Source organism: Barbus barbus (genome assembly GCF_936440315.1).
Source record: "Barbus barbus genome assembly, chromosome: 21".
Lineage (NCBI taxonomy): Eukaryota > Metazoa > Chordata > Actinopteri > Cypriniformes > Cyprinidae > Barbus > Barbus barbus.
The window spans coordinates 5,515,328-5,529,758 of NC_136749.1; the positions used below are offsets into that span (position 1 = coordinate 5,515,328).

The 14,431-nt window shown below is 38.8% G+C and overlaps 1 protein-coding gene across 1 annotated transcript in view; it reads left to right on the forward strand.

The window, feature by feature from the left end:
• Positions 1-13,499, forward strand: part of foxo6a (forkhead box O6 a) — a gene marked incomplete at both ends in the record, with an annotated part of 29,466 nt that extends 15,967 nt beyond the window's left edge. Inside the window, one exon of the mRNA XM_079444924.1 lies at positions 12,075-13,499. Within this exon, the coding sequence (XP_079301050.1) occupies positions 12,075-13,499 (1,425 nt within the window). The remainder of the gene's footprint in view (positions 1-12,074) is intronic.
• Positions 13,500-14,431: the final 932 nt, after the last annotated feature.

The following is a 14,431-nucleotide window of genomic DNA, read 5'->3' on the forward strand; positions in this document are numbered from 1 at the left end:
ACAAGTGTAAAATATGTAAAGGTTTTGCATTGCCATAGAAAAGAGTGCATCACTTTGATAATTCTCCATTTTCGATTCTAAACACACACCTCACATATTTGCTTTTATAGAATTAAATAGTTAATTATGTGTATTAAATTGTGATTAGAGGTGCACTGACCTTTGCAATAAAGTAAATCAGATTATTATTGCTGTGATGAGATTATGCAAAGATAAGAATTGCTGCCTGCATTTGTCTTATACAGTCAGAAATAAAGGTACAAAAGCTAGTATACCTTTGTACCTTATTTACACCTAAAGAGTGCGTATTGGTACCTTAAATTACATAGTTTTACCTAAAGTCTCTGTATTAGTATCTAAATGATTCATATTAGTATCTTTTGAAAGGGTACCACCCCAGTGACATCTTTTGTTCCTTTTTTCTGAAAGTGTACAGTTGCTTATGTCCTTCAGTAAATTGGATGAGATATCCTGGTAACATGACTGTGACGTATTGTATTTTTAGGTGATTTTTGTGGACTGTGGACAGGGGGATCCCAGGTCGCACCCATAAGGCTGAGCCAAACTGGCACAGGATTCTGGATTTTCCGATCTCCTGTCTGCTTCTCAGATGCTCGGCTAATCTGGTGGCACTATTTATAACTACCTAGCCCACGCTGACTAGCACCCACACCCACAGATCCTGCGGGAAACACAGCCTGTTCATGGCAATTAACACACAGCAAGCCAAGAATCACCCACCACTTCTATTACCTCTCAAGCAGACAATGGAGTGAGCACATTTCTAGGGCTCTTCTATGGCTGTTTATGTTATTATGGTTCCATGCAATTCAGAATTTTTTTTTTTTTAAAGGTTTGTATTATGTGGCTGTTTGGTGTGGAATCAGTACTAAATCTTAACCTCACGTTTTTATAAGTGTCTTTAATGGCAGAGGGACAATGTATATTTTTATAGCCCTATTATAATACGCAAAGTATCTCAGTATTATTTTTCTGTGGTCAGCAATTTGTTAAAATATATATATATACTGGATATACACATATATTTAAAGAAAATAAGGAATTATGAGGTTCATAAAGCATTTGGGGTTGGAGGGTTCAAGGCAAATGAAAAAGGTACACACATATTTGGCAATTAACATTTGTTTTCTCATCCATCCACAACACAAAATAGTTTGCCATCCCTAAATATGCAAATATCAGCTGTTTCTAATTCACTAGAGAAATATGGGGATGGGGAAAAATATAATTTGCAAAAAGAAAACAAGAATGTGCATATCTTGACAGATTTCTGTGACACTCTTATAAATCCTTGACAGTTTGTGACGCTTAAATAAAACGGGATACACAGTATAATATAAATAAATAAGTTATTTAATTAGTTATTTATCATGTATTTATCATTTAATAATATCATAATGATTTGAAGATCCTTTCTACGTATTGTTTATATTATACTGTGTATCCAGTTTTATTTAAGTGTCACATAGACACTATTACCAGGATAGTGAATTAGAAGCAGCTAATATTTGCATATTTAGGGATGGCAAACTATTTTGTGTTGTGGATGAACGGGAAAACAAGTGTCAATTCCCAAATATGTTTACCTTTTTCATTTGCCTTGAACCCTCGAACCCAAATTCTTTATGAACCTCAGAATTCCTTATTTTCTTTTAAAAACACAAGCTTATATAACACACACAAAATATTTATATACCAATTATTTCCATTAAAAGTCTACAAATAGTTTTTAACTGACAAAACGTTGTTTGGGCAGATCCTTTTGCATAATTTTTCCCCCAACCACAAACTATTGTAACTCAAACTGTTTTTAATATGTTTTAAACAGGGGTTTTTTTTATGTTTTTTAATAAAGACGGAAAAAGTTAGCTTTTGTACTTCTGGCAACTGTAATTAGACTTCAATATTCATTATTCATTTTTATTTTATTTTATTTTTTGAGAAAGAGGTGGAATGAGGTTGATTTTTAACACCAACCAGATGGCCTACAAATATACTTTACATTACTGTAGCTCTCTATGGCTTAGAAGGCTAGTGAGCAGGTCAAAGAAGATTGCTAGATCAGCATAATGAACATGCAGGCTGGGTGTGGCTGGAGCAGACAGATGGGTGACAAATGGTGTCAGCATGGTAGAGTCTCATGTGGTGCTCGTAAGTATCAGGACCTCACCTCTGGGACACATTCCCTAGAGCAAAGAGAGGAGGAGCAGAGAGATTCATCAGCAATTATGCACAAACAAGGCTGGGGAAAAGAGCTCCAGCTGTACTATAGCAATCTACTTAATGCAGCGAGAAAGGGGGGAAATCCAAAGATGTTAGCTTACTCAATGGCAAACTGCTCTCTCATCCTCACAACAAATCTGTCGTAGTATGAGTGGTGCATTAACCCGCCTCTTAATACACATCGAATATGTTTTTGTGTAGATAAAGTTTTAGTTCTTGACCTAAAAATGTGTATGTCTGATGTCAATATTGGCCAGCAGGCCATAATGGGTGGAACATGTCCTTTACAGTGTGAGAACCTGTAAAAATACAGCCAAATATTCCATGTTAATATTTGTATAATTGTTTTACTCATATTTTGAATTACACATTAGTTGAAATAATAATGGTTCTGGTAATTTTCTGCCAGGATATAACCAGATTTAGTTTTTTTAACAATGTTTTAATATGCATTGTCTTCTTCATTTCATCTTTATTATCGAGATTGGTGCAATGTTTTTCATAGTACTGTGATTCAACTTTCGTTGTACATATTAGGTCAATTAAATAAACTTAAGAGCCCACTACATGAGTGGAATTTACTGTCATAAAAATATCTTAAAGTGTGTAACTTAGCGGTGACCCCGAATAGTCGACGATTCGATGCTTTGATAGGAGGAGCCTGATTCGACTCCCAATCTGGGTGTTATGATCATGCCATTTTGGCAATATGGAGGTGCTCAAATCTATGATTTCACATAAAACTACCAGTTTTCTCTGCCTATTAAAATAATGCTGTGAATAAGAATCTGAAAAGAAAGAAACTTCAAATAAATATTTTTACATGCATGAATAAATCCAACCACCCCTATAGATTTAAGTTTCACTTTCCATAATCCGTGACCGACAGAGGAGCATCTTGGCGGCAGGGATTTAAATCTTTATCAAGACTCAAATTGACACAGGCAGAGTGAAAGACTGGATTTTTTCGATCAGGTAGGGTACAACTTACCGATTTCAAAACATTTCAGCCGGTTTATATATTGTGTATATATTATTTATCTCGTATATGATGCATTTGGTTAAGTTGCCCTGTAGTAAAGCACTTCATTGTGACTACGGTGCTCTTCAGCGAGCGCAGCGCGAGCAGGACAAACAACAAATGCAGGCTATTAATAACTATGACTGGGACTGTCATATACATAACATATAATGAGAACACTATTATAATAAAACGCTGTGAAGTTTTAGAGTTTAGCTGCCATGTTTCTGCACGTTGATTCGAAAGTTCCGATTTGACTATGAAAATCCTTAGTCGAGGACACCCCTAGTGTAACTGTACACATGCTTTTGTTGATGCTGTGATGCTTTTTGTAGAATTCTGTACCTGGTTACCAAACTTACATATTCCCAGAACTTAACGTTTTTAAGGAGCGTGGGAAAGAAACAGAAGAGATTTGCCTTATTAGAAGTCATTGAACCATCAAAATGATTTTGAAAATTGACATTTCAAGGTAAAAATCTTACATACAGATGATTTAAGCATACAGAAAAAAATTAAACATTTAGTAAGAAGTTATTTATCACTTTGAAAAAAGAGGGAGAAAATTACAGTAGATAACAGTACTTAATGGGAAAAATTCAGATCCTACAGAGGATTGCTCAAGGCTGCTCGAACACCTGCCCGAAAGTTTCTAGTAATCCTGAATTCCAAATGTGTTTTTTTTTTTTTTGTTCAGGCAGCAAACCTTCATTAAAGGGGGTATTGCAGAAAGCAACTTACCGTGACATTAACCCTGGACTCTGAGTTTATTTATGCAAACATTGCTTACTCGCAGCTATTGGTTCCAGAAACGCAGTTTGGAGTTAGTTCAGTGTATGCATGTCCACAGTGAGCAAAGAAAGACATTCTCAGAGCCCCGAATCCAGGAATCCCAGTGAAATGAAGCGTACCACACTTTAGTGATGCAGAACTGTTTTAATGACTATGGATGAGGATTATAAATCAGTCTATCATTGCAAAGATAATTTATTACAGTTTGCATTTTATTACACGTTGCAATTATATTGTTCTGAAAATGATCCAGTGCAATGAACAAAAAAGAAATGATTTTGTTTTGAATGCAGATCCATGGTGTGTGAGAAGGGAAAATGTTGGATTTAACATTTGTGAGGCAAAACAAAATAAACATTACTGCCATATTAATGCTTTCATAAATCATTTCAATATTTTGCATGATCTGTGATGCCATGCCCTCTGGATCCTCTTCAGAATGGCATGCATGTTCTGAATACCTCTGAAGTAAATGATTCTTAGAACATTCTGGAGCACAGAGTAAGTTTCTGTGGTTAACTTACCCTAAAAGTTACCCTGGTTTTGGAGCTAAAAGTTTAGGTTACTGTGCATCAGTGTGAGGATATGTTGCTCTTGTAAAGCACTGGGGAAGGACACTGAATGAGACATTCAAGACTACCTGAATACTGGGGAAAAAAAACTCTAAAGTTGTGTAACCATTTTTGATTATTTTAATACTCTTCTAAGAAGATGTACCATTGTACATTTCAGTCATAAATGAATTATGAGCTCTGAAATATAACATTTTCATTTGCAAATGAGGAGGTATTGCCTGGAAGTGTTCTAGTTGAGCTGCAGAAAGTGGAAATGTTGACTTTATAGCCTTTGACACAGCCTCTCTTCTCTTGTTTAACAGGAGCAGACACAGTGTCAATGCCAGTTAGCTTTCCAAGCAATTCTTCTCTACTGGACAGGAAAATGGTGGAGCAGGCGAAAGTATACAAGACATAAAATGCCTTAGAGAGACATTGCATGATATCTTACCTCTGGGCTGCACACATGTTGTCTAAATGAACATTTAATACATCCCATTATTGAACGATCTGTTAACCACCATTAATTATCCAACACATAAACAAAGTCATTGTCATAGTAGTACACCTCTAATAAGTGCAATCTTGCCTTGGCAGTGAGTTATTTACCCGGTTTAGAAAATAAGGATTAGCCTTGAATTATGTGTAATACCCAGAAGAATTATTTGGGATATCATTGATATTGATGGCAGTTATTTCAAGTTTCTAGAGTTGTTATGCTCATGAACATCTGAAAATTGCCCTGTTTTACTGCAGCTCAATAATAAGGATCAGTGTTTGTCTGTCCAAAACCACCACGGATGACTTTTTTCTTTTTTTCTTCATGTTTCCATGGTTACTCTCCTTGTATTGTACCTTAGCAAAACTTTTGTATCAGATGCACATCTATAACCAAGTTTCCATCCAGATTTTGCGCTGTTTTGTTGTCGACAAAGTGAATATGCGTGAAAAACACTTTGCGATATTTGCCGTCTCCAGCCTGTTTCCATCCAACTGGTGTTTTACCAATAAAGTGGTGTGCGTGATGACGTCACGAATGACGAAAACGAATTATCGCACAAGTTTTGGTGTATTGCAAAATAAATCTGCCCTTGTGCCATTTCCATACATAATTTTGTGTATGTCGCAAAATATCTACCTTTTGTTTTCCACGTGACACCCCCACCCCCCACCCAAAAAAAAAATTGAGAGAGTATTCAGACAGTTTATTGAAATTTGCCAGCTTACTTTTATTTCAAGTTCACAAATAATTGCAATTGTACAAAATTTCCGAAGACGACAACAGAATGAAGTAGTTGCTCGCATGATAGGCCTAGAGCTCGAAGAAACAACTCCAATGTGACGAAGCCCATGGGTATGGGAAAGACTGCGCAATAAGACGTTCTGGGAGGAGGTGGTGGAGAGACACTTTACAGAAAGTCTCTGGCTGCAACATTTTAGAATGACACGGCTGACGTTTGAGATGTTGTATGGATTCATTGGTCCTGATGTTGCGCCCATCACAGGTTGCCACCGACCACCGGTTCCAACCCGAAAGCGGATTACCATCGCCTTTTACAAGCTGGCAGCCTGCGCCGAGTATATAGTGGGAGAAACGTTCGGGGTTAGTAAAACTACCATCCATCGATGTGTATACGCTGTGAGCACAGCTATTAAAGCAAAATTAATGTGGCGTTATATCAGACTGCCGACTGTAGAGGAGGCCAATGAAATTCAATACCGCAATTCCTTGTTGCATCTTGAGCATGTGCCTATTCTTCCCCCGTTGGAGGGCTACCGCGATTACATTAATCGCAAAGGGTGGCCATCTATTGTTCTCCAGGCCCAAATTCACATATGCTAAAATATCTCCCATTTAATAAAATAAAAAATGTTTAGATAATGAAAACACAAGGTGTGTTAAATATTTTGACTGGCACAGTAAATGACCTTTGCTGTATTTGTATTAATCAGACACCCTGAGAGACACCCCCAGGCTACAACTGATGTGGAGGGAGTTCAGGTGCCTCTGCTAGTAGCAGGAGACCCAGCCTATCCACTATTGCCATGGCTCATCAAAAGTTATTCTGGACCCAATTTAACACAAGAACAAGCAGCATTCAACTCTCACTTGAATGGATCGAGGGTTAAGGTGGAGCACACATTCGGACGGCTGAAAGGATGATGGTGCATCCTGGCAAAACTATCTGACATTCACCACTCTTTTATGCCTACTGTTGTGGCAGCGTGTTGTGTACTCCACAACATCTGTGAGATGGAGAAGCAACGATTTGTACCACCTAGTGAAGACTCACGTAATGAAGGCGAGAGGCAACCACGCCGCTTGCAATGTGATGAACGACCTTCTGCACAAGCTGTGCTTATCAGGGACACTCTAATGCAATATGTATCAAACTTGGAAAGGCAGTAGGCTGTCATGGCAAAAGTTCAAAAGGTATTTGAACCATAAAACCACAATTTGTTACTATTATTTCAAATCACAAACTACAACATGTTGTTACTCATTTTATTTGTAACCCAATTTGTACATCTGCTTTATAAAGATTGAACACATTGAAGCTTACTGTACATCTTGTAGAATTCACCAGACTTGTTGTTGTAAACCTTTGTTGTAAAGTACAACATTTAAGAGAAAATAGAAAACATTTGTTCTGGTATATTAAAGAACAAAAAACACAGCTGCGATGTCACATGTGTCATTAATAACATTTTACTTTTACTGAATACGAGAACAACAAAAAGTGGAAATAAATTGCATATTTACACTGACGATACTGGTACCTGCAGAGGAGCACAAACTGAAAACATTCTCTGCAGGCTTTACTTAAATGAACAAGCCATAACCTTCACCTACAGTATAGTATTTGTTAAATATGAAACAAACAAATAACATGAATATCCTACTCCAAGTTTAGGTATGTGGTGAATGACATATTAGGATGAGTATTCAAAGAAGAACGTGCTGAAGTGCCTGCCTGATTGTAGGGGAGATGAGACGCTAGATGATTGGAGCACCTGGGTTGATTGTGCAAACTCTCTGGTTGCCTCAAACCAGCCATCACCTCAGATGCATAAGCATGCCTTTCTGCAGCATTAGCACAACGTTCGAAACAGTGTACAGCTTGAGAGATGACGGTAGTAATTGACTAAATGACTTGTTGATCTCGATTCAGCACAATGTAAATACAACATGCTAACAATTAAAGTAGTATTACAAATGTCAAATTGAATAATCAATATCAATAATCAATGCTTTTTTCTCTTTCAAATTTTACCAACAGTCAAATAGATAAAAATTACGGGAAATGAGAAATGCTTTCCAATTAGGACTTACCTGTGGACACACTGGAGTTATCTTCATTTTCCTGCTCTTCAAACAGATCACAGGACCCTATTTTAATACAATGAAAATAGCCAAGTTGATTTATAAGTCTTTAAATAAACTTTTCATTTTTAGACAGCGCTCGTACATTTTAAAAAGTCTGTTAAAAAGCAGTTTCACATACATTTTAAATCTCAATCTCAAAGATGTTTTCTATTTAATGTTAAACGTTTTAGAGATTAATTGCACAGAAAGCGCTCCAGAAATGTACATATAAGTCACATCAAATAAAATCACATTAAACAGAACTCTCTGCGATCTACGTGAAACAAATAAAATAACTTACCAGAGCTGTTGATATTTGTAGTAAACGAAGACACCACGGGCCTCTGACCCAGTATGCGATCCATTTCACTGAAAAATGTAAACTTCGTCCTCATTTTCCCCCCAGAACCACTACGTGAAAGGTCACGCTTCTCTGCCAGGTAACGCTGTTTCAGCACCTTCCATTTTCTGCGAAGAATATGCCATGGCTTCATGTAGCCATTTATAGCCATTTTTCTTTCCAGATCCTGAAATATTGTAGCATTCCTTTGCCGCTTTCCATCCAAAATAGTGGTAATGTCGTTTTCTTCAATTAAATTGAGGAAATAACGAGTCTCTTCATCAGTCCACGCGAACCGTTCCGCCATATTTCTCGTTGTGATTGCACGTGATGAAATGTATCATGTGACAACTTTATTTGCAGTAAAGTCCTTTTTCCGACAAAAAGTGTTTCCAAAGTAGTTTTTGCGACATTTGAAATATCGATATATAATTTATGCGCTAAAGTTAAACGGAAAATATTGTGTCGACATTTGCCAAATTTATATCGATAATTAGCATTTCCATCAGCTATATCGCAAATATTTTGATGCGCTAAACCTTTTTTCGCAAAAAATCCTTGGATGGAAACCTGGTTTATGAGACATAATTCTTTACTTTAGATAACCAGAAGTTTATGCTCTAAATGTAAATAAATGTAAATAATTAAACATTTTATTTTTCATTTTGGCTGTGAATTCTGATTAAAGTGGTATATTTGCATTGTTTTAATTTTAAACAAAAAAAACAGTCCATGGGTGCACATCCAATGGGCAAAAATCTCAATGTGGGTGGTCCACCACACAAGAATATGAACCAACAAATATTTTGGGCACACCATAGCTCCAGAAATAGAACAATATTTATTTATGTTCTCACCACAGGTGACGTTTCGAGTTTAGATGCTCCTCATCAGACAGACATCAGATTTTTTATTTATTTTTGGTTCATTGTTTTAATGTTAAACATTTTATTTTAAAATGATTAAATCATATGTATTTATTATTTTGGCATTTATATCACAATTATCAAACCACCTACAGATCATTAACGTTCAGAAACCCCTAGGAAGCTCAGACTTAATGACTTTCCAATGGGATTTCCAGTGTTGCTAACTTTTTTCTTTCCTTTAAAACTAATGTCACAGATTCTTACTTTGTTAGACAAGCATGGCTTTTACGGTTGATTTTTATGCTATTAGATTAGTAGATTAATTAACCTAAATAGTGTAAACACTGTGACACTTTGAAAACATTGCTTTCTGTGTTTGAGTGACTCATCTTATAATATTGGCTCTCTTCTTCTTCTCTCCCAGTTTGCCTTGGTGCTGCTGGTGTCCCAACATTACAAACGTTACCTTAAAATGTGTCAGTATATTCGGTATGAGAGTATTTAATGATATAAGCTTTCCACTTAACATTCCTAATGCTGGACTGACAGTGAGTCTGAGAGGTGTATTAGGCCTTATCTATGTGATTTAACCCTTGGGGTAAAAAGAAAGCAATGAATGAATATTTGAGATTAGGAGATATGTGCATGGAAGAGACACTTTTCCTCTCTCAGACTGGAAAGAGTCCCAAGCCAGAAGCTTTGAGCCAGAGATTAGTCAACATCCTCCCTATTACAGTATATACATTGCACATTTTTATGGCCACCTTGTTATTTTTGTCTACTTTTTATGTATTTATCAGAGATGTACTTAATTATACTGATAAATATAAAGAGACGTCTAAGTATATTTGGCCTAAACTGGTAATTAATCTTTTGTTTATATTATGATATTCAGTGGCTTTTAATATTTTAATTTCACATATATTCACTTCTATGAGAAAGTACTCAAGCATATATTATGCATACTATCTTATTATAAACTTATATGTTCAAGTTTATTGTAAGAAATCAGTTTTAGAATAGCTTTGAATAAACAGTACATGAGTGAAACTGAACCTGTTAATTCCATGTATAAAAAAATTAATACCAAAATAGATTCTTACTAGTTCGTAAACATCTAAAAGAATACCTAAAACATAATCTGATTCCTAAAATATTGTCAGGGAAAATGTAACATAAAACTGCTTAAAGGATACAAGTGTTCAGCCACTGAAAAGCTAAACGAGTTCCAAAAAAAAAACACAACAACACTATGACTACACTAGCAATTATTCTTTCCAATACTGGTCCAAAAGTGTCTGGATTTCCAAAGGTAATAGGATAATGCATAGGAAAGCTATGCCAATAATTGCCAATAGTTCTGTCACGTGTGTTCCCGTTGTGTTCCTGTCCTGTCCTTATTTGGTAGTTCCTGCTCGTTATTTGTTCATTTCTGTCCAGCTGTGTTTAGTTATCTTGTTTAGTTTGAGTAGTATTTAAGTTCCTGTCTGTCCGTTATTCTGAGTCCCGGTATTGATTGTCTCACCCCTGTATTCCCTGTTTCCTGGTCAATGTCTACATTAAAAGTCATGTTGATTGTTCTCCTTGCTCCCCATGAGGCGTGACAGAATACCTGAACCCGAAACAAGAAGAGAGCTGCGCTTTTCCACGTGTTTTTTGTTTCGGTTTTAAAGAAGTGTTTTGTTTCCCTGTTTTTCCTCCCGCGGCATGGAAGCCGCTGTAAGATTCGCCGCCCTAGCCCACAGAGATCTCCCCTTCTTCGATTACGCCGAGGAATTCTGTGGGCTCATCGCGGCGACGGCGCTGGACGATGCTACCATCAACACTCTGTTCTGGCTCGGGGCAAACCACCATCGTCCCATGGACCTCCCAGATACCACTGGACTAAGTTGGAGGGAAGGAGTTTTCTGGTGTCTGGGAAGTGTCCGATCCAGAACCAGCCCGTCGCCCAGCCCACTGGCCGTTCGTCAGTAAAGTCAGCCGTCCAATATGAAGTCAGGTCATAATTGCTTCATGTGTGTGAATACTGGTGGAGTATGAGGGGATGCCATGGGCTCCAGCTCCAGAGCACCCTCTAGTGACTGCTCCTCGAGACCTCCCACCAGTGTCGGGTCCAGCCCCAGAGCTCGCTCCAGTGTCGGCTCCAGCCCCAGATCTCACTCTAGTGAAGGCTCTAGCCCCAGACCGGAGTCAAGTAATGTCGGCAGAAATATTGTCCAAGGGAATCATTCTTGTCGGTCTTGTCGGTCCTGTCATGCCTGTTGGGGTTCCTCAATGGAAGCGGTTCCTGAGCGCACCCCTAAAGAAGTCTCAGATTCCGTGCCCAGCCCAATTAGGGCTCAAGTTCCCATGGACAATCCTGAGAGGGCCTCTGTCTCTGTTTTTAGCCCAGGGAGGACTCCTGACCCCATAAGAAATTGGGGGTAGTAGGGTTCTGGTTGTAGTGGCCGGGTCGAGGGGCGAGACCAAAGCCATGGAGGCCGTCCTGCCATGGCCTCCTGTTCTGCCTGCACTGCACCTGCACTGACATGTCTGTCCGTTATTCTGAGTTCTGTTATTGATTGTCTCACCCCTGTATTCCCTGTTTCCTGGTCGATGTCTACATTAAAAGTCATGTTGATTGTTCTCCTTGTCTCCTGTGTTCTCCTTGCTCCCTGCGAAGTGTGACAAGTTCATTGAATATACTTTCATTTGCTTAAATTTATATCTTGTTCATAGGATACACACTATATTATATAAACAAGTACATTAAAAATAAATTTTTCATAAACTGCCAAGGAGATTTTAACATTGTACTGCACTTTATATTACAGTTGAGTGTATTTTAACAGGTTTTCTGTTGTAACTATATTCTTCTAAAAATCACATCTTTTTTCTCTCTCTCTAGAACTCCATCCGCCACAATTTGTCCTTGCACACGCGTTTCATCCGTGTGCAGAATGAGGGAACTGGCAAGAGTTCGTGGTGGATGTTGAATCCTGATGGAGGGAAGCTGGGGAAAGCTCCCCGCCGTAAAGCTGTCTCAATGGACAATGGCACCAAGCACTCGAAGAGTAAAGGGCGAGTGAACCGTAAGAAAATGGCTGTGAAAGCAGAGCAGGGTACAGAGACATTGTTGGGGTTCTGTAGCTCTCCAGAGCATTGCAGTCCCACTAGGAAGTCTGGAACAGGTGGTGTGATGGTTGGGGAGGAGTTTGAGACCTGGACAGATCTCCATTCACTTGGCAGCTCTTCAGCTTCAACTCTTAGTGGTCGTCTATCACCTATACTAGCTGAGGGGGAATTGGGGGAACCTGAAGTGGAGACGGTTTCCTGTTCAGCATCTCCACACCTGTACCCCAGTCCCTCCAGTGCCCACTCACCTGCTTCCCACTGTCCTGCAGATCTCAGAGCAACAATTAACTACCAACAGCACCAATCCCCATGTCATAAACAGCCTTCTTACCAATACTCCAGTGACATGAAGGGGCAGGACTCCAGCTGCGAGACAGTTTATGCCCAGCCAGATGTCGGCATGCTTCAGCACCACTCCTCCATGCAGACTATTGAGGAGAACTCCAGTAATATCCAGGCCTTCAAGGGCACAAGCACTCTCCAGAGTTTGCTGACCATAGGAGGACCCCAGTTCCATGTCAGGGACATGATACTTGGAAAAGAGAATATGGTCCACTCAATGATGGTTGCTCAAGGATGCATAGATCTGCATCACAGTGAGAATAATGACCCTACCACTAACTCTTCCTCCAAACCAATTCACAGCCACAACATTATTCGGAACATGAGCGAGGACCATCAGCCTGCATTGGTCCACTCTCAGTCCAGTGATGGACACATGCAATCGTACATACATAAAGCCCCTTATCTATATAGTCCCCCAGTCAATGCACATCTTCCAGCATCCACCATGTTTCCCCCAAACCCTGCAGGCATGCAGGGAATCTCACAGGACACCTGCCACCTTGCTACAGCTCCATACTCACAACACCATCCTTACATTTACACAGATCCACATCAGCACAGTATGGCATATGGACTGTACCACCAACCTCAGGGGACGGTGACAGGTTACCACAACTTCCACCACCCTTACCAGCTCTACCCACATGAGCGGTTGCCAGCAGACCTGGATATGGATGTACTCTACAGCAGCCTGGACTGTGACATGGAATCTATACTCTTGCATGACCTTATGGACTCGGGAGAAGAGATCGACTTCAATTTTGATTCCTCATTGACACAAGGAATGGGCATGAGTTTTGGGTTTACGAGCACACAGCAGAGCCACAGCAAACAGAGCTGGGTGCCTGGATAAATGCCACAGAATCATCAAAGAATCTTTTTTATCAAGAAATAACTACCTACATGCCAGCCAGCAGTGGGGTCCCAACACTCCACCACAATTCAGGGTGAATACACTGTCCTGACACTGAAATCAAATCAAGATAGAGATCTCTCTTTTGAAAACCGACTTTGAATTGATGTTGTCTGTTTCTTACTGCTTGTATGTCCATGTTCTATGTTGTGTGTCCATGTATTTAAAACTGCTCTGTTCCCTTTTGTTCCATTTGCTGTGAGTGAAACTCCTTTAGTTTTGCTGACTGAACTATGATGACAATCTAAGCTATGTTATCCAACATTGTTTTGTTCTTCAGACAAAGTTATCTTGTGGAATTTAACTACATCGAACAATTCAATCTTTATAATTTTGCCCTCAGAAAGGAGGAGTGCTTGGAACTGAAGTGTAGCAAAAACCTGGGCCCGTACCAATTTTAGTGAACAATTTCTCATAGGTGCTACATACTGCCATGTGTATGTGGAGTTTCGGTGATTACTCATTCTCATTCTCTGTCTCATTCTCATCTCTTGTCCTATTGAATAAAGCAGGTGGACATTCAGTGGGGTCTGCCATTGTGTCAAAAAGTCAATTTGATTCCTCTAAATGTGTATCTAACTCCATCTCCCCATGTCTAAACACCATTCTTCATTCAGGTTTTGTGACAGCAGGACATTTTTAACATATTATTATTATTTTATTTACTTATTTAGCTACGATTTGTTGACCAGTTTACCTCCTTGTGATTTTAAACCCACATACATAGACCATATCCTGTTGATGCTTTATAACTGTAGTGCTGCTCTAAATAACTCACTGCATTACAAAATTATAAATGTAAACTCTACTATGAGGTTCATAATCTACTGGTATGCTGACACAGAAATATGAAAAATAAATGCCAGTAGTCT